Source organism: Vanellus vanellus, assembly GCF_965231255.1.
Source record: "Vanellus vanellus genome assembly, chromosome: 2".
Lineage (NCBI taxonomy): Eukaryota > Metazoa > Chordata > Aves > Charadriiformes > Charadriidae > Vanellus > Vanellus vanellus.
The window spans coordinates 35603788-35621903 of NC_138906.1; the positions used below are offsets into that span (position 1 = coordinate 35603788).

Sequence of the window (18116 nt, forward strand, 5' to 3'; positions counted from 1 at the left end):
AGTGTACTTCAATATATTTTCAAATATTTACTGGAAGTAATTTACAAGAAAAATACTATACAAAATCGTCTCCTGGACAACTGCACCTCACACCGATACATTGGTGGAGTTATATTTTAATTGTTAGCTAATCTAGAACGATTCCCCAGTTGTACAAACCTATAGGTTCAGACGTATTTTACAAATATTTTATTTTCCTATCCCACCCACCCCGGCCTCCCTTTTTGGCATTGGAACTACAGCTTCGCTTGAACCCCACGGTGCTTCTTCATTTGTTTGGAGCTTAAAAATATACCTAATTATTTTCAGCGTATTTCGCGATTCCTATTCAAACGGGAATTATACAAATGCGCTGGCAAACGTAATGAAATTTTGACTCGGGGAATTAACGATTTGTTAAAATTAAAAAAAAAAACGGGGGGGGGGGGGGGGGAAGGGTGAGCACACCGCCGCTCCGGTCCCGGGGAGCAGAAGGGCTCCGAGCCGTTAACGAGACGAAGGCAGTTCCGAGTCCCGGCTCGACGCTCCGTGGGGATAGGGACAGCGGCTGCCGGGCGCTACCGTCGGAGCCCCCCCCGTCGCGGGGCAGCCCCGACCCTCCCGCCCGCGGCTCCCGGGGCGCCGCAGCTGTACCGGCGCTAGCGGCGGAGGGAGGGGGTGCGGGCCGGTTTCCAGCAGGAAAGCGAGAGGGAACGTGGGGTTTTTTCCGCTCTGAAGGCAACCCGAGGGGAGGGTGTGGGGGGGGTCTCAGGGAGGCGGTCGCGGGGCAGCCCCGGGGGGGGGGGGCCGCGGCTCTCGCCCCTCGCCCAGCCGCTTGCCTGCTCCCGTCGCGGGGGTTGCGCGGCCCGACCGCACCGTCCAGCCGGTGGGGGGGGGGGGGGGGTGGCTCCGGGCGGGCAGCGGGGCGGCTGCGGGGGCTGAGCGCGGTCCTTGCGGAGCCGCGCCGGCTACTTACCTGTCCGCGTCCCCGCCGCGGGGCTGCGCGCCCCTTTGGGGGGGGGGGGGGGCCGGCGGCGGGCCGGGGGGGAGGAGGGGGTCGCGGCAGCCCCGCGCCCCCCGCCCGTCACTCCAGGCCGTTGCGGTGGCCGGGCTCGGGGGGCGGCAGCAGCTCCGGGGAGTGGCAGGGCGGGCTGCCGGCCGCGCTGTGCTCGCTGTCGGTGTCGCTGCCCTTCTTGCCGCCGGGGCCGGGGCCGCCGCCGGGACCTCCGCCGCCGGGCCCGCCGGCGCCGCCGGGGCCGCTGTGGGTCTTGACGTGCTTGCTGAGGTGGTCGCTGCGCATGAAGCGCTTGTTGCAGACGGGGCAGGCGAAGCGCTTCTCGCCCGTGTGGGTCCGCAGGTGCCGCTGCAGCTCGTCGGAGCGGGTGAAGCGCTTGCCGCAGAAGAGCCAGTTGCAGACGAAGGGCCGCTCGCCCGTGTGCCAGCGCAGGTGCGCCTTCAGGTGCGAGGTCTTGCCGTAGACCTTGCCGCAGCCGGGGATGTGGCAGCTGTGCAGCCCCTTGCGCCGCAGGCTGGCCCCCGCCGGCCCCAGCCGCTCGGCCTCCTGGCAGTTGGGGCAGTCGCAGGTGGCGCGGCCCGAGTAGCGGCGGGCGGAGGAGCGCGGCGAGGCGGCCAGCGGCGCGGCGGGGCCGCCGCCCAGCATGGAGCCCCCGGCGCCGGCCAGCGGCGAGGGGGCCGAGTCCGGGTAGGAGCCGGGCAGCACCGGCTTAAATCCGTCCATGAGGTGCTGCCCGGCGGGGCTGAGGAGGTGCGAGGAGGCGCCGCTGCTGAAGGCCGAGTGGCCCAGGCCCGAGTAATCCGAGTTGTAGCCGCCCAGCGGCGAGTGGAGCGAGGTCTGGAGCCCGCCGGCCGCCGGGTGCAGCGAGCCGGGCAGCGCGGCCGCCCCGTTGGGGCTCTGCACGTCGATCCAGCCGGCGCCCACGTCCCACCAGCTGGAGGCGCCCGCCGAGCCCACCTCGCCGGCGGCCAGCCCCGGGTGCGAGGGCTTGAACCAGGACTCGTAGGGGTGCGCCATGCCCACCCGCGGGTAGATGCCCTGCAGCCCCTCCACCGACGTGTGCACCTTGGAGATGAAGACGGGCTGGTGCGCCGCCGCCTCCTGCCCCGCCGCCCCGCCGCCGCCGCCTCCGCCGCCGCCGCCGCCGCCGGCGCTGCCCGGCGCCTGGAAGACGGAGTAGTCGTTGGCGAAGGGCGAGCTGGCGGCTGCCGCGCTGCTGGAGGTGAGGGAGAAGGCGCTGGAGCCCGGCGAGCCGCCGCAGCTGAACGAGTCCGAGACGAGGGCGGCCGCCGCCGCCGCCGCCGCTGCCGCCGCCGCCGCCGCCGAGGAGCCGTTGCGCGCCGCGCCCGCCACGCCGAAGCCCGGGAGGCCGGAGCCCACGGCGCCGCAGCTGCCCGCCGAGGACGAGGAGGAGGAGGAGGAGCGTTTCCAGGGGTGGAAGCCTTTGCCGAAGGAGGACGCGCTGTCCGAGAGGGCGGACGGCGAGGGGCTGGGGCTGCCGATCTTGTTGCAGGTCGCGGCGAGCATGGCCAGCGGCGTGGAGCCTACCCGCGGTTCCTCCTGCGGGCACAGAGGGGAGAGGGGCCGCCCCGCCGGCGTCAGGGACGGAGCGGTCCCGCCGCCGCCGCCCGCCGCCCCGCGCCCGGCCCCGCTCCGCCGCCCCGGCCCCGCTCCGCTCCGCTCCGCCGCCCGGCCCCGGGCGCAAAGTTTCGCGACTCCCACGGGAGGATCCCTTCGCCGGAGCCGCCACCGCGGCTCTGCCTCCGAGCCCCTTTCGAGGCTTTTTTTTTTCACTATCCGACCCTTCTCCCACGGAGGAACTCGGGAAGGGTTAAAAAAGGGTGGGGGGAAGAAGAGAGGGGGGAAAAGTTGCGTCCGTTACCGTAGCTTAAAAGATGCCCCCGGTACGGCGGCAGCTACGTTTCAGCCTGATCCCTTTCCCCGGGACCTGGCCGGTCCCCGTCCCTCAGGCCGGTAAGACTGTTTTCTTAAATATAGAATTGCAGCGTTATCAAATTACTCCCTTTTAAAAAAAAAAAAAAAGCTTCCTTAAAAAAAAAAAAAAAAGCAAGCTTCATTTGCGTATCAACGATAATTAAATATATATATAAATTTAACATATGTACATATGTATGTATACACAAGTTCAACGTACCTGCTGGACACGGCGGGCTGTGTTATTTTAAAGGGAAATAAAAAGCCACAATCTGTTGCAAATTAGAAATTGCACACGAAAAACGATAGTGCTGGGTTTGGGTTTGGTTTGGTTTTTGTTTTTTTTCTTCCAGCAGTCACATGTAAAGAAGAAAGGCCACTTCTCCGGGGGCACAGGAACAGCACAGCCCAGGCGCTGTAGGTTGTTTCTACAAATGCCCTTAAAACCTTTTCCTGCTCACTGAAAAGTGACTCTGCCCCCTTTTCCCCCTCTCGCTCTTTCTTTTCTCCTAAAATCACTTGTACTTAAGTTAAAAAAAAAAAAAAAAAAAAAGGAAGAAAAAAAAAAAGAAGAGGCTGAATAGAGGAGACTGATAGCCCCGGTCAAGACAGGGGTTATTTTAACCCCCTCCAATCGACAATAAAAAGAAACTAATTAAACCAGCAAGAGAAAAAATCCTTAGACTCACCCCTAGAAGTGAAGTTGCCATCACACAAAAGTGCCCTCCTCTCAGAGGATCTTTTTTATATTGATAAATCAGAGGCAGTGTTTTTTTTAGAGGTGTGCAATACAATGATCAGTTCCGCCCATTCCACCACAATTGTAGCTCCCTCGCCGGCTTTGAAGTGCCGCTGAGCCGCCGCCAGCCAATCCCCGGCCCCGCCGCCTCGCTCGACGACGTGACTGCGTGAGGTCATCAGCGCCGTCGAGCCCCGCCGGCGGCGGGGCTCGACGGCGCTGATGACCTCACGCAGTCACGTCGTCGAGCGGCGCGGGCCACGGTCCCGGTCCCGATCCCGATCCCGATCCCGATCCGCAGGAGCCCCTCGTCCCGGGTCGGGATGCTTCGTGCCGGCCGCCTCTTTCCATCCCCCCCCCCAACCACCCGCCCGTGCTCGTAATCTGACAACAGGTTATTTTTTTTCCGCAGAGCGCTTTACATTTGTTTGTATTTTTATATCATCATCATCTCAGCGTTACTGTTATTTAGCGCCCCCATGGAGGGGTGCGGGAGCATCCCATTCCTTCGCGGGTCTCCCACCCCACCCCCCCGACCCCACTCCCCTCTGCTCAGTCCTCCCTCTCCCGTTTCTTTCGGTACTTTTCGCTGCAAAGGCGGCGGTGGGGGGACGACGACGACCCGCTTCAGGCGACTGCTGGCTCCTGTTGCCCCGTGTGTCCCCCCCGGCTTCCTCCTCGCAGACCCGCCTCCTGGGGCCACCCCGGCCCGGCCCCGCTCGCCCAGGTGCTCTCACCCCCCGCGGGATTTTCCGCATCACCGTCCTCACGGAGCTTTGCTTCGTGGGGGCTGTTTTTCTCCTTGTCTCGGCCTCGGTTTTGACCCGTTTCCGTGTCGTGGGGATATTGACTGTACATCATATCTATTGATCAAGGGGGTAACGTACATTATCATACTTTGAAGTAAGAGTGAAGTAAATTAATGAACTGCTTTCTTTCTCTGAAGGCTGACGGTTACCATAAATGTCGCGTTTCTCTCTGCGAGCTGCTCTGAATGATTTTAGCCTGTTGAGAAGGCGTGACAGGCCAGCCCAGAAGGAGGAAGGGGTGGGGGAAGGAGGGAACTCCGTTTAACAAATAAAAAAGAATTAACTTCATTGCTTTGGTCTCCTTCTATAATGATATTCATTTTACAGACCTAATGCACACTTGTTTAAATTTCGGGTTTAATTTAATCAATACTATCACCCGCGAAGAGGGGAAAAACATTTCCCGGAGATACTCCCTCGTATGAATGCTTATTAACTTTTTATCTCTACTTCCTTTATCTGCTGGAGGTGGGGAGCAACTATTAAGACATAGATCAGAAAGCGTAAGAGCAAAACAAGCATCGCGAGCATTATATTTTAGAGGAACAGAAAATCGCATTTTGTGGTGTGCCAGGTTAGGTAAAAAGATCGACACGCATTCCTTTCAGCCCCAGAAAGTCTGAGAGACTTTGCCATCCCCAGGAGAAGGTGTTAGTGATATATCTCTTTTTAGAAGAGCTTCGCCGGGCGGGTCTTCCATTCGCATCCATATTTTGTCTGCACTCGTCTGCCCGGAGGAAACGTTTCCTTCCTTGATCTTTTTCTTGTTTGTCGGTTCCGACGCTTGCCCTGACTCTTTTGATTTGGGGCCGAAAGTCCTGAATTTTCAGTGCGCTTTGCCTTTAAAAGCATCGTGTTGGAATTTATGAAAAACTCGTTATAAAAATAGCCGTGGGAATCTTTACAAGGGAACTCAGCAGAGGGGGGGGGAAGGCAAATACATCAGAACCAAATAGAAATCACAAAATTCCTGTCAGTGGCATCCTCCTGCTACTCTGACAATTTCCCTGAAACTGGAAAAGCAGCAGCTTCTGAACTTTGGGAGCGGTGAGCTGATCTTTTCTGAATTCGCCACGGAAACATCTGTAACCTTCCCCCTTTGTATACATTGCCTGCTGGGCAAAGGATTTAAGGAAGCTTACAATTTTGTTTGCATTTGCGTTATTGACCACTGCACTTAAGGGTGCAGTACATCAACATAATATGCAGGTGGGGGCGGGGTGGGGGGGAAGCCAGCAAGAAGAGGTTTTCCCGAAATTAATTAAAACTTTTTTTTTTTTCCTCCATTTGAAGTTTAATGTACGGGAGTAGATAAATGTTCGTGCTGTTTCTTAAAAACCTGTGGGATCCACTCTCAATAAAGCTAAAATCTATTAGCATTCTGTATGCATCTGCAGCATAAATTTCATTTGAATTTCAAATTTAATAAACCAGGAGGTTTTTAATCATCCCTGGTTTTATTTGTTTGATATTAACATGCTTATTGACCGGGTCTGTTGACCAGTTTGATCATTACAGGACAGCAAAAAGTTAATTAAAACGACCACAGCTCCTTAATCATATCATCTGTCTCATCCATGTCGCTCCCTTTATTACAGGCTATGATGGATAGTCTCCCAGATTAATTTCTCTGTTTCTTCGATTTGGACAACAGCTTTTGGGACCTAATTTACATCCTGGGAACAACTTGCTCAAGTCTACCTAACATCTTGTGTCTACAATATACATTAGCAATCTCGGAACTTTAGCCACAAGGATAGCTATCGCTAACCTTTCCGGGGAAAGGGGAGGGGAAGGGGGGGGGGAATTTCCTCGGAGAAAACCCCGACCCTCCGAGCTGCGGCCGGCGAGCAAGACAGAGAGATGGACAGACTCTTCCAGCGGTCCTTGTCTGCCTCCAGGCAGCTCCACCGGGGGTGCAGGTTTCTTTTTTTTTTTTGGGGGGGGGGAAACAGAGCTCTGTGCTATTTGAAAAGGCGTAGCTGGAAAGATTAAACAGGCTGCTGACCACGCCGTCTGTGGAATGTCAATATTAGCGAGGGAGCGCATTTAATGCCACCCTTGCGCCAATTTACGGGAGAGATTTAGAGACCCTGACCCACCAGCCCAGAGGCTGCCCCCGCCCAGCGGCTTTTCTCCGAGCAGAGCACGGAGCTCTGCTCCGCTCCCGTGCTCTGCCCGGAGAAAAGCCGCTGGGCGGGGGCCTTGTCCCGTTCCTCCCCGGGCTCCGTCCGCCGGGAAGCCGCTCCGTTCCCCCGGATTTGCCACATCGCTCCCTGCCTGCTGCCCCCCGTGGAGCTGGGGACCAGGAGGTGTCTCCTCCGCCCGCCACCTTCACCTGGAAGATTTATCCTATGGGGGAGACAACCAAGCCTCCAGGAGCAGGAGGGGAAAGGGGGAAAAGGGGGAAGAGCACGTAAATGAAACAAAACAGCCACCAGCCAGAAAGGACCGTGCGATGCCTGGCGGTCACTGAGCAAAGGGGATGATTAATGTCGTTTTTTAACCTCCATTCGCAGCTATTGCATTGCTCTGGTTTACCTGGGACGGTTCCCTCACTGCCTCACTGGGTAGTTTCATTGACCGCGGCTCCCAGTCCTGTTGTCCCAAACCTCTCAATTTTACTACAACAGTCGGGCGCCCGGTGCAGCCCGGCGCGTGTGCGCGGGTGCCCACATCTATCGCGATGTTGGTTACCGGCGTTATTTCTTCCATCAGTACAAAGGTGTCTGTTCCAGGTACCCACTAACCTTGCCGAGACCCCTGTCCCACGTTTCCCAGCCCGGCGGCAGCGTTGCATGGCCTGCCTTGTGTGTGTGTGTGTGTCCGTCCGTCCCTGTCCCCCCCCCCCCGCCCCCCGCTCCACGGCGCAGGCAAGTGGGGAGATGCGCGGCACAGCCCGGGCTCCCTCCCTGAGCCACTTTGGCGAGGGGGCACACGCCGACCTGCCTTGCTCGCTGCAGCCAGACGGGGATTCACATCGACGTCTTTGGGCATTTAGTTATTTATTTGTCCGGGCCTGTGTCAAAAAAAAAAAAAAAAAAAAGAAAAAGAAAAATAAAAAGAAAATAAGAAAGAAAAAAAGAAAGAAAGAAAGAAAAAAAAAAAAAAGCTGCGTCTCAGAAAGGTCCCTGTAATTAGATTAGCCCGGGAAGAAGCAGTGCACTTGCTGGTGTGCGCGTGTGCGCCTGGGGAGGGAGAGGAAGAAGCACCTTCACACCCACCCTGTTTACATTGCCGGTGTGAGCCCGATCTCCTCCTTCTCCCCATTTTTCCCTGCCCCCCTTCTTCCCCCCCCTCCCCCCCCCCCCCCCCCGATATGTTATGGCTGTGCACGCATCGGCGGTTCCTAGGCGGTCATGTAAGTACCGGGAGGCGCCGGAGGGGAGAGCGAGCTCCCGGGCTGGGCGCGCTGGTACCCGGCGGGGCAGAGCGCAGAGCCCCCGCCGCCGGCTGCGGAGCCCGGCGCATCGGTCTTGCCTCCAACAGATTTGTTTAAGCTGCTTTCTGTTTTTCCTATTATATATCACTTTCTCCCAGGCACCACTTACAGTTAAAAACTACTAAATTCTTCTCCTCGGCGGTATTGATTTCTTTTCATTCTGCTCCGTTAGGAGAGGAGGTAATGCTTCCAGATTACCCCGCGTCTCCTCCAGACGGTTGACAATTGCAATCGCAGTTTCGGGAAGATAAATGTTACTTTGGGAATTGTGTTTAATTACAAATAATCTAGGAGCTGCTCTGGGTCCGATGGTTTACCCACACATGTGTTGAAATCATTGTACCAGCTTTACAAACGGGTGACAAAGATACAGTAAACGTTTGAAAAATCGGTGTGCGAGACAGGACGTTCCCGTCAGACAGGCTGTCTGAAGCTGGGTCATGCCCCGAAATACATGATCTTTATATATAAACATACAAATATATACATATAGCTGCGCGCCTATATGTGCGCGTAAATAAATGTGCGGGTGTGATAGACACTTGCACATACAAATCCTACGGCACCCAAATTCATAGCCTGCGGAGAACGTGGAGGAAAAGGAAAGCTTTCCACGCATGTATGTATGTATTTATTTACATGTTCGGCCAACTGCACAAAAGTGTCAATCTGGGGGGAAAAAGGGAAAAAAAAAAAAAAGGCAAAAGAAATCTTTTGTTTGCTGCCGTTTGCGAAGTGGAAGAACTCCTGGTCCTCCGGGAAAGACGTACCTTCGGAGCACTAAGCCAGGAAGGTTTTGCCCACGCCGGTTCGCACACTCAGGGTGCGCTGTAGCCTTCTCCTGAACGCAGAACTCCTGCGATCTGACTTGAGAGACCCTAATATTGATATATTTACTGTTCCTCTTACAATGTAGCTGCCACCTTTCCCTGTCGTTATTTGCCTATACGGCAGAGCAATTAGGTCACCCCCTCCCGCCCCCCACTCCCAGCAGCCTTATTAACTTGATGGGAGAGGGAGGGGAGGCAGGCGAGCAGCGGGAAGGAGGCAAGGTGGCGAACAGGTTATTCTCTTAACCCGACCTGGCCGCAGGAGCGAGATGAGCAACACTGAACAGATGTCCCCATTTAAGCCATTCTTTTCCCACATGCCTGCTGGATGCTGCCAGGGCGCAGGAAGCTTGCTGCAGACCTGGCCCATTCCCGGCCATTATGGCCAAGTTATTCTGGACCAGTGAGCACGAACAAAATGGGCTTCAGATCGCGTGCTTGAGAATAATTCGACTCCGAGCCCTGGAAGAGCCCCCTCCCCCCATTTTTTTAAGTGCTGGGGGGGGACGGGGACGTGTTTCAGCTCTGATCGCAGGAGAAGAACTTCTCAAAAGATCGTCAGCCCCTTCCCCCTCCCTCTCTTCGACAAATATGGTATAATTTACAGAGCAACTTAATAATCCGAGGGGCACCGCAAAAGCCCTTTGCGTTGTAAACCGCTTCTAATTACCTGCCAGAGCAATTAGCTGACTATCACGAAGAAATTAGATCGCTCAATGTAGCATAAATAATGCGAATAATTTTGTAAGGAGAATGGAAAGCGAGACCTGGTGTTTCTTTATAAGGAAATAACACCTCGTACTGTACGAACCCTACATGAACACATATTAATGTCTAGGCATGCACGGAAATGAATCCGAACATGAACCCCCTGGCTTAGATTCGGCACTTTCTTCATTTACATATGCGGGGTGAAAGTCGGCTTCCAGGCGTTTAGATACAGCGCTCTTCCAGATCACAGTAATTAACACATAGCGACTTCAATAGGAAAACCTGTTTTCCAGATGATTTTTACAATGCGGCTTTATGTCTCATTTGGCAGTTTAAATAGCTGGAGTTGTTTTCTGGCTGCATCTCCACTATCATCTGTTGAGCATATTTTGCTAGAATGCTGACCAAAACTTCCGAGCCCATTTTTTTTTAAAAATAGATGACTAATACAGCGGGCATGCCTAGAGATTTCGGGCAGTTTTTCTTCTCATATGGGTTAGTTCTTCGAGAAGACTTTACGGAATCGCCTTACAAGTTCATGCTGTTTAACAATTGTATTTTTTTTTTCTTGCTGCATTTCACCTCGAAGGATCGAAAGCCTTTGCACCATTCCTTTGGTTGAATATTTTACCTCAAGGGGAAAATGTTGTTTTCCAAATTAAAATGTACAGGTAATGGACAGTCTGCGGGGATTTAAATGTACTTGTGTAAGACCCTAAGGATTAAGCTATTATATAACAATCTTTGCGAGATATTTCTTCATGCTGCTGGATCTACAGCTGCGGGATTGAGGAAGGACATTGTGCCCATAAACGGCAGGAGCGTCGTGTAATGAAAGCGCCTTTACAGCCGAATTCAGCGAAGGCGGATTGAGTTTATTTCTGTCGTGTTCCCCCCCCAACACCACCACCGCCCCCGTACTAAGAAACCTGCTAGTCAGAAATCTAGAGGTGAAGGTGCCAGATCGTGGTGAAACTACAGCTACTCACTGCTCGGAGGCACCCTGTGATTTAACATAACTCGTTAGGAGTGGTCCGGCTTACGGATAAACACAACTAATTAAGTTTATCTTTGACAAATAGAAGTAGCAGCGCATACTGTGGTTCTTTCAAATGCATTTTCGAAGGGGGAAAAAGCTGAGTGTACGGTCAAATCTTCCACACGTTTTCAGAGCTTGTTTTTCTCCTGCTCGCACGCTAACGCAGCAGCTATGAAGGGGCTCGTCAGACATCCCTTGTCCTCAAGTTGTCTCCGCAGAAGTTGCAGTTACATCTGAACACGGTTTCTGAGTTTCTCCAGGTCTGTGCAGGACCTGTTCAGCTGTTCCACAGCCCCCACGTAACACACACTGAATCGTACAGCATGTTCAACGATTCTTTCTCATCGGCTAATTAGAGACGGCTTTGAAGCTCCATTACCGGCAGCAAAATTATTGCGGTCAGTTTAGGCCAAATTCTGCAGTCCTTAATGGAGCGAAACTCCCATTGAAGTCAATGGGATAGAAGTCAATGGGCGTCGTGCTCTATTAAGGAGCACAGAATGTGTCCCTTTGTGATTTAGAGATTAAAAATCGGTATCGGTGAGATGTGCGTTTAAGACGGTCACACTCTCGGGGCGGGATCTCATCCGCGACACGGGAAGGGCCCGATCCCTCTGGCTCCACTCGGCGGGCTGAGCCCCGCGCCTCACTGGGGGCGAGCGGCGGCAGGATGGGTGCCGGGGGGCGGGCGGTTATTAATCATCAACCGGGGACAGACAAAAGGACTCTTCCGGCGGTTCTGAAAGACGCAAAACTTCAGTCTCCCGCGGGCTTCAGCCCCCCGGGGCCGGCGGGTCTGTCAGTGCTGTGAGAGGAATTTTGGTCCGTCCCGCGGCCCCGAGCCCATCCCCAACCTCCCGGCACGGCGGGGGCGTCCCGGGAGCGCCCTCCGCTCGGCGCCCCGTCCCTCCACTCCCCGTGGGTGATGTCCCCAGTCACGGACCAAAGAGGCTCGTTTCCCGAGCAGGGGCTTTGGGTGCCGAGACTCCTGCGTGAGGGTGCAGTCACTAACTAGCCCCTTGAGAGCCCACAGACAGCGCACCATTCGGGTACCAGCGCAAGGCTTGGGAAGTCCCGTTCTTCACCGTGACCACCCACCGCTACCAACGTGATTTGACAGCCAAATTCAGAGCGGGGGTTTCAGGCGCCGGTTTGGGCGCCTGAAAAGTAAGTTCAAGACTTACTTGAACTCTGAAGTGGGGTTTGATTGCGCATTATGAAATATTTCCTTATCAGAGGCGCTAAACAGCACTGAAAACGCCTGAAGAAAAGTCCGTTTTACAGAACTGAAGGAAATGCTGCAGGTTGCTTCAATAGAACTGTAGTTTAATATTCTTTCTCTTTCGGGGAGACCTGGGGGACGGGGGGGCGGATATAGCGATCTTCCTTTCTTCTTTTTCCCTGTCCTAGTGGAAAGTGAAAGCCTTCAGGAAAACTTCGCAGCGTTTTTCCCTGGGCGCGGAGGGGCACACACAGCTGATCATCCAGGAAGCTGTGCACAATTAAGACTCATTTTCTTTCTGCTGGAACAATTAATTATACAAATGAAAGGTCAGGCATGTGCTTTTCCTATGTTTATCAACCACAATAATGACCCCCTTCTATTTTTTCCCCCAGTGCATTATATTGCAATAAAGTGCTGCCGCAGTGCCATCTCTCTGGGTAAACATCTTCAAAGGCGCTTCAGCGAAGCCGGGAGGTACATATATATATTTTAAAAGGACGCAACGGTCGAGGCGAACAGAGATGCGAGGTGTGAGAAGCGAGGGCTTCCCCCGCCTCCCCGTTGCCGCAGAGCGGCCGAGGAAAGGCACCTTTTCCCCTGAAGCGCTCCTCGGGTGCCGCCGGCCGGGGCTGGCTGAGCCCAGGGGGACCCGATCCTGCCGCCCGGCCGTTCTTTGTCCCTCGAGGTCTGTGTTCCTTTTGTACAGGAGGGACGGATCCTGCCCCCCTTCCTCGGGGATCCGGACCACCTTGGCAAATTCTCCCCGCTTGTCCCATCATAAATCCAGTTACTCCCGAAGAGATAGGCTGGCAGCACCTCCAAATCCATGAGAGTTAGTTTTTCTTTCCACCGCGGGAGACTTCCGCTCACATCTTCAAGAATAAACCATGTCCCTGCTGATTCCTAAAAACATTTGAATAAGGGGCTCCAAATTTTCGTGCCAGCTTGATGCGGAGTGGGGTCATTGGACTACATCTGGTACCCATGCAACAGAAGTATGATAGTCAATATTTTCATGAACAGTTTCACTTTTTTTTTCCCATGTTACTTAAGGGAACGGGCACGTTACCATTGGGATTGAGCTTGGGGGAAACATTGTTAGTGTTGACAAAGTGGTTTTGTCCCAGTGGGTGTGTTACTGTGCATGCAGCTGCCCAGGACATTTATCCTGTGTGATGTTCTCCTTAACCTCAATCTTCTCACAGTGGATATATTTTTCACTTACTTTACCCTTGTTGAACACAGACATCTCTGCACTCCTGACATGTGTGAACCAATGGAGGAGAATAACCCTACTGGGAACTAGAAAGAAATGTCATGAGCTGTGCAATGAGCAGGAGAAGATCTTGAGTTTTCATGTCTAACACGTTGTGCCTGTCCAGGTGACTGAGTTCATTTTAATTATTTTCCCAAATCATGTTAGTCTGAGGTGGCCAGCATATTTCTCAGAAGGCTCAGTCTCCACCAGGACCCAAAACATGGGGCTGTTTCTCTTTGGGTAGGAACCACTGCCCTATTTCTTGGAACATCTGCTAAGAGGGTGCCCTGCATACCAAGCAACTGTGGACAGGCAGGTTTGGTTTAAACCAACAGGAAGCTCTGAATGACTTCAGCTGGCCTTTGGATCCAGCGTTTCTGCCATGACTAACCGGAGAAAAACATGGGTCTGGAAGTGAAGGGGAAGAGCTCTGCTGGACAAGGGGAGCAGGGCAGCTTCTTGCAATGGCAGGAGCAGTGAGTAGCAGCGCAGAGTCCGGGAGCTCGGCTCTGAAGCGAACACGCAGACTGACATTTTAGATCTGGCGGATGCAGAGCATTTAGGCCTGTGCAAGCAGAAGCCGGTGCCATTGCTCCTGGTATGTTTAGCTAATTGTCTAACAACTGATCTGTACAAGGGCTACAAGATAAAAGGCCAGAGTGACCCTTGGCGAGGCGGATGCGGCTGGTAGTAAAACACGTCACTCCTCTGAAAGGCCACTCGCTGTTGTGCTAATGGAAAATTGTTCTCCAAACACAGAGCAAAGTCTCAGCCGATGTTTACTGTAGTTGCCTGTTTCACAGAGAGGGGGTAAAAAAAAAAAAAAAGTAGTAAGTTCAGACTTTTGTCACAGTGGGAGAGAGGATTGTCCCTGGGCTGGAAACACCTGGGCCAAGCTGAAGATGGCTGGGTCTAAGAAGGAACAAGCAGAAACACCCTGACACCTGTCAGAGGGGCTCCCGAGCTCCGGCGGAGTGCCTGGGCTTCCCTGGCAGGCCGCAGCCGTGACCACGCACAGCCCGAACGCACCTGCACCTAAAGACCTGACGCATCTGCATGTACAGACCGAACGCACCCATACCTCCACCCCCTCCACCACAACCTGCTGCCTCGGCGTCCCGGGAGGGACCTGAGGGCACCCCCGAGCCCGGAGGGCGCAGACACCCCCCCCAGCAGCGACCCTCCACGCTGAGGGGCTGGGAGGGCGCAGCACAAAAGGCGCGGGCGCGGCGCGGCCCACCCCGCCCGGCCCCAGCCCGCCCCCCGCTCCCACCTCTCCGCCCGCTCCCGCCCCGCTCCGCCCTCGCGGCGGGACCGGCGCCCTCACAGCCGGTGGCGCAGGGCGGGGGGAGGAGGCCGGGGTCGGCTCCGCTGCTGCCGCCGCCGCCAGCCCGAGCGGAGCGGAGGGGAGGGGAGCGCCGCCGCTTGCCTGGCGGCAGGTGGGGGCGGTTGTAACGGGCGGCGGGGCGGGCGGGGTGAGGGCCCCGGCCCGCCCCGCGCACACGCGGCCCTGCCCGGGCGGGACGGCGTGTCGTGTCCCCCCCCCCGCCCCGCCTCAGCGCGAGAGGGGGTTGCGCCGCCGCCATTTGCCCCCGGGGGCAGGTGTGTGACTGAGGAGCTGCCGTCCCGTCCTCCCCGCCGCTCCCTGGCCACCCCCGGCGGCGGAGGGGAGCCCGCCCCGGTGCCCGACTCGGCCTCGGCTGCGGCGGGTGCTGCTGGTGTGGAGGGGAGGCGGGGCCGGGCGGCGGGAAGGCGAGGCCGCGGCCAGCCACGGCGCCGGCCTCCCCCTGGCCCGGGTGTCCTTACCGAGCTGGAAGTTGGGAGACTTTCTTACGTTTTCATGGCCAACAAACCCAAATCTTAGCTTTTTTTTTTTTTAATCCAAAATAATAGCGGCAAAGCTGGTACAGGTAGATGACAGTAAGTCACACGCCTCCCCGTGTACGGGTATGCGTATGTTCAGGCTGAGTGTGATGACGGTTAATTAGGAGGAGTTTGCAGTTTTAGTGATTAGTGAGTGTTTGTAATTGGACCATAATCTGTCTGTATGCTGACTCCGTATTTTTCAGATACTGCCACTCAAAATTGACCTTTACATTTTACGGGATAAACTATTTTTTCCTTAGATGCTCTTGGCTAATGAAAAATTGAATGGCGCTCTGAAGAACTACCCTTTAAATACCAGTTTGTATGATGCTGTACTAAGGGTGGATAAAAGAGAGATTGAATAGCTAAATGGATTTTCTGAAGTGGTTAAAGTCTATTTATTGGTAAATTAGAAATCTGTTTACATTGAAAAAAATTGCCCACCAGGCAAAAAGTTTAAAATTATTTTTTATATAGGATGCAGTCTGTGTTTCATATATGATAGTGGTAAGTATTAATTAGATCTCACACAAAACTTGGGGACAGCTTCAAGTATGAATTTAGGAACCTGATATGTTCAGTCATAAAGAGACATTTCACTCTGTGGGGAAAACAGACGTTAAGTCTGTGCTACTTTTTTTGTGGAATTACTGTTTCCGCAGAATCATTCAACAGATAACATCACGTTAGTAGTTATTAATTTATTCATCTACTTTCTGCTATGCTAGGAATACTGCCTTCAACTGTTAAAGAAGCAGCTGGCTTTTTTATACAAATAAACTGGGCTCTGAGACTGTCAATCTTCTTTGTTTGACAGAGAGGAGTTCCCGCCTGCACTGAAAGAATAGCTCAACATCTGTCATCCCATTCTCTGTGACGGCCCAAAATCAGGAAGACTACAGCTGTCCTCTTCCTTTCAGATACTTCTGGGATAGAGAGGTAGGAGGACTGAGTATTTGGTCAGCGTGTTCATCATGCATTAAGCAAGTCTCTACAAGCCCTTGCATGTAATTGTATTGTTTTCCCACTGCTTGAATAGTAGAATTTGCAGTTTAAAAGGTCTTTGGGATTTCAATCCTACTGTGTGTTTTTTTAATGTCTAATTAGTTTAGCCCGAACTTGCATTTGTTAATAAAACACATTTTAATTGAAATTAAAGTGGCTAGCAATAATTTATACCTAGGCATGTGGCACATGGGCATGTAAATTGCAGATGTATGCATGAGCATAAAGCAGAAAATATTTATTCTTACAGGTTTGGAGTTATGCTACAGCTGCTGAGTGCTGGATGAAGATGAAAACAAGGGATGTAAATTAGCTTATTCCTTGCAAGCTCAAAAAAGGCATCTTTTGAAATATGTCTGTATGGAGCAGAGGAGAGAGGGAAGGGGAGGCGGAGAAAGAGAAGGGGATGGAAGAGGCTGGGAGGAATATGTTTCCACGTAAAAGAAATGTTTAACCACGTAACCTCATCAGTTCTTTGGTTTAATATCTGGCAAATTAGTCAAAAGCAAAAAAGCAGAATAGAAATTCAAGTCATTTATTGAATTAATTATACTAGCCCCTTCCAACAGTAGACAAACTAGTAGTCGATAGTAGATTGTGTGTTGCTTTTCTTATAAACACAGTTAAGAGCTACTGTAATAAACTTTGGAGTCCAACCAGCAGCAATTGCGTTAGGCATACACCTCTATAACCTGTGATTTCAGCTTCACAGTCCCAAGATTTGGGGAAAGCATCATGAACTGCGAAATACTCAAAGGGATTTAGGCATTGTGAAACCCAGCTCTGCTGTCCAGGGGAATACACAATCTGAAGTCAGGCTGTCAGGCTGCCTGTTGCGTGCATGGTGATGGTCAGGCTGTGGTTACACGGGGATTTTGATTTGGCTTGCATCCATGCTGCTGCCAAACAGCTCAGCAGCTCAGTCGCTCTGTTACCTCCTTAGATTCAAGAGCTCTACTTACTGTTTATCTGTTGATCTTAGAAATGGAAGAATGGCAGCGGAAAGGAGGAGGTTTCTCAATAAGGCTGGTCTTGATCCATTCAAGGTTTCTAAATAAAAATAAATGAATTATATTTTTTTTTCCACAGAAATGCCAGTCTAATATCAAGGAATTTACTACTAGCAAGTGCTAGAACAATGAGACCTTACTGGACTGTATCAGATCATATTTAGGGAAGACTTTAATGTGTTGCCACCCATTGCAAAAAGTGGTATCCAAGCTTGCATAAAAGGACCAAATAATATATTGTTATTGGTGCTTATTATTCACAGGTAGAAGAATAGGCTTGGGTCCATACCTCTATAGCAGAATTCAGAAAAGAAAACCCAGAAATAGGAAAATCTCCTGCGCTGAAGAAGGCAATCGTGAACGATGAGCTCCTCCTTTCCCCTCCCGTCTCTCTGGGTCAAGAACTGAAATTATGCCTCCCATTTCCTCTGTTTCTTTCCATGTACATGCCGAACTTGTCTCTGTCCTGTGTGGAGTGAGGTACTCGTCTTCATCTAGGCCACAAGATTTTTGGAGACAGCAATTCATTTGGTGCCTTCTCAGGTATATAGGTCTCTGCTCCTCTGTCTCCATAGTGTTGGAATCTGATACCCAGAGCAGAAGCGAAGTTTTTAGTCAAAAGGACAATAGCTTAAAGGAAGGAAAGGGACCTGCAAGACTGCCCAAAGGGGAATATGTTCCTGAAGGTGTCTGCTGGGGGAAGCAACGTGTAACTGAATTGGCCTTCTCTCATTCCTCAGAAAAGACAGTTCTGTTAGCTGTCTTATTTATAAAGTAAACTAAGTCAACTCTGGCCTGTAAATTTCATTTTCCAGTAGAATATCCCAGTAAGTTTTCTCCAGATCACTGCGTATTGGAATTTCCCTGGGCTTTGTAACAGAAGGCAAACAAACCATTGCCAATGCTGCACGGCTTTCTCTGCGATGACACAAGTTCAGTATTTTGCATTTCCTTCTGGTTTATGAGTTTAGGGTGTACATTCGCTTTAAGCCTTTTTTTTTGTGAAACAGTGCAGAACAGAGTTTGGTTTTGTTGTGTGCCTTTTTAATGAGAGCTAAGAATTTTGCAAGAGCATTCTGTTCTGGGATCTGAAGCTTGGAAAAACGCCAAATATTGTGACACTCACAATAAAATTGCAAGTTATCAACATTGTAACTAGCCTTGGGGCTATTTTGACTGAGTACCTCCCCCAAATCTTTTTGGGGAGGAAGATTGTGAAAGTTAATAGGCCTAAGAGCACTTTAATGAGTATG

General features: G+C 52.6%; 1 protein-coding gene across 1 annotated transcript; it reads right to left on the reverse strand.

Annotated features, from left to right (window-relative positions):
• Window positions 1-1063: 1063 nt before the first annotated feature.
• On the reverse strand, window positions 1064-3847 carry SP8 (Sp8 transcription factor; the record flags this gene model as incomplete). The annotated part of the gene is made up of 2 exons (XM_082479049.1): window positions 3619-3847; window positions 1064-2554 (listed from the first exon to the last, which is right to left on the reverse strand). Exons 1-2 carry the CDS (start codon window positions 3637-3639, stop codon window positions 1064-1066), a joined length of 1512 nt encoding a protein of 503 aa, XP_082335175.1. The 5' UTR covers window positions 3640-3847.
• Window positions 3848-18116: the final 14269 nt, after the last annotated feature.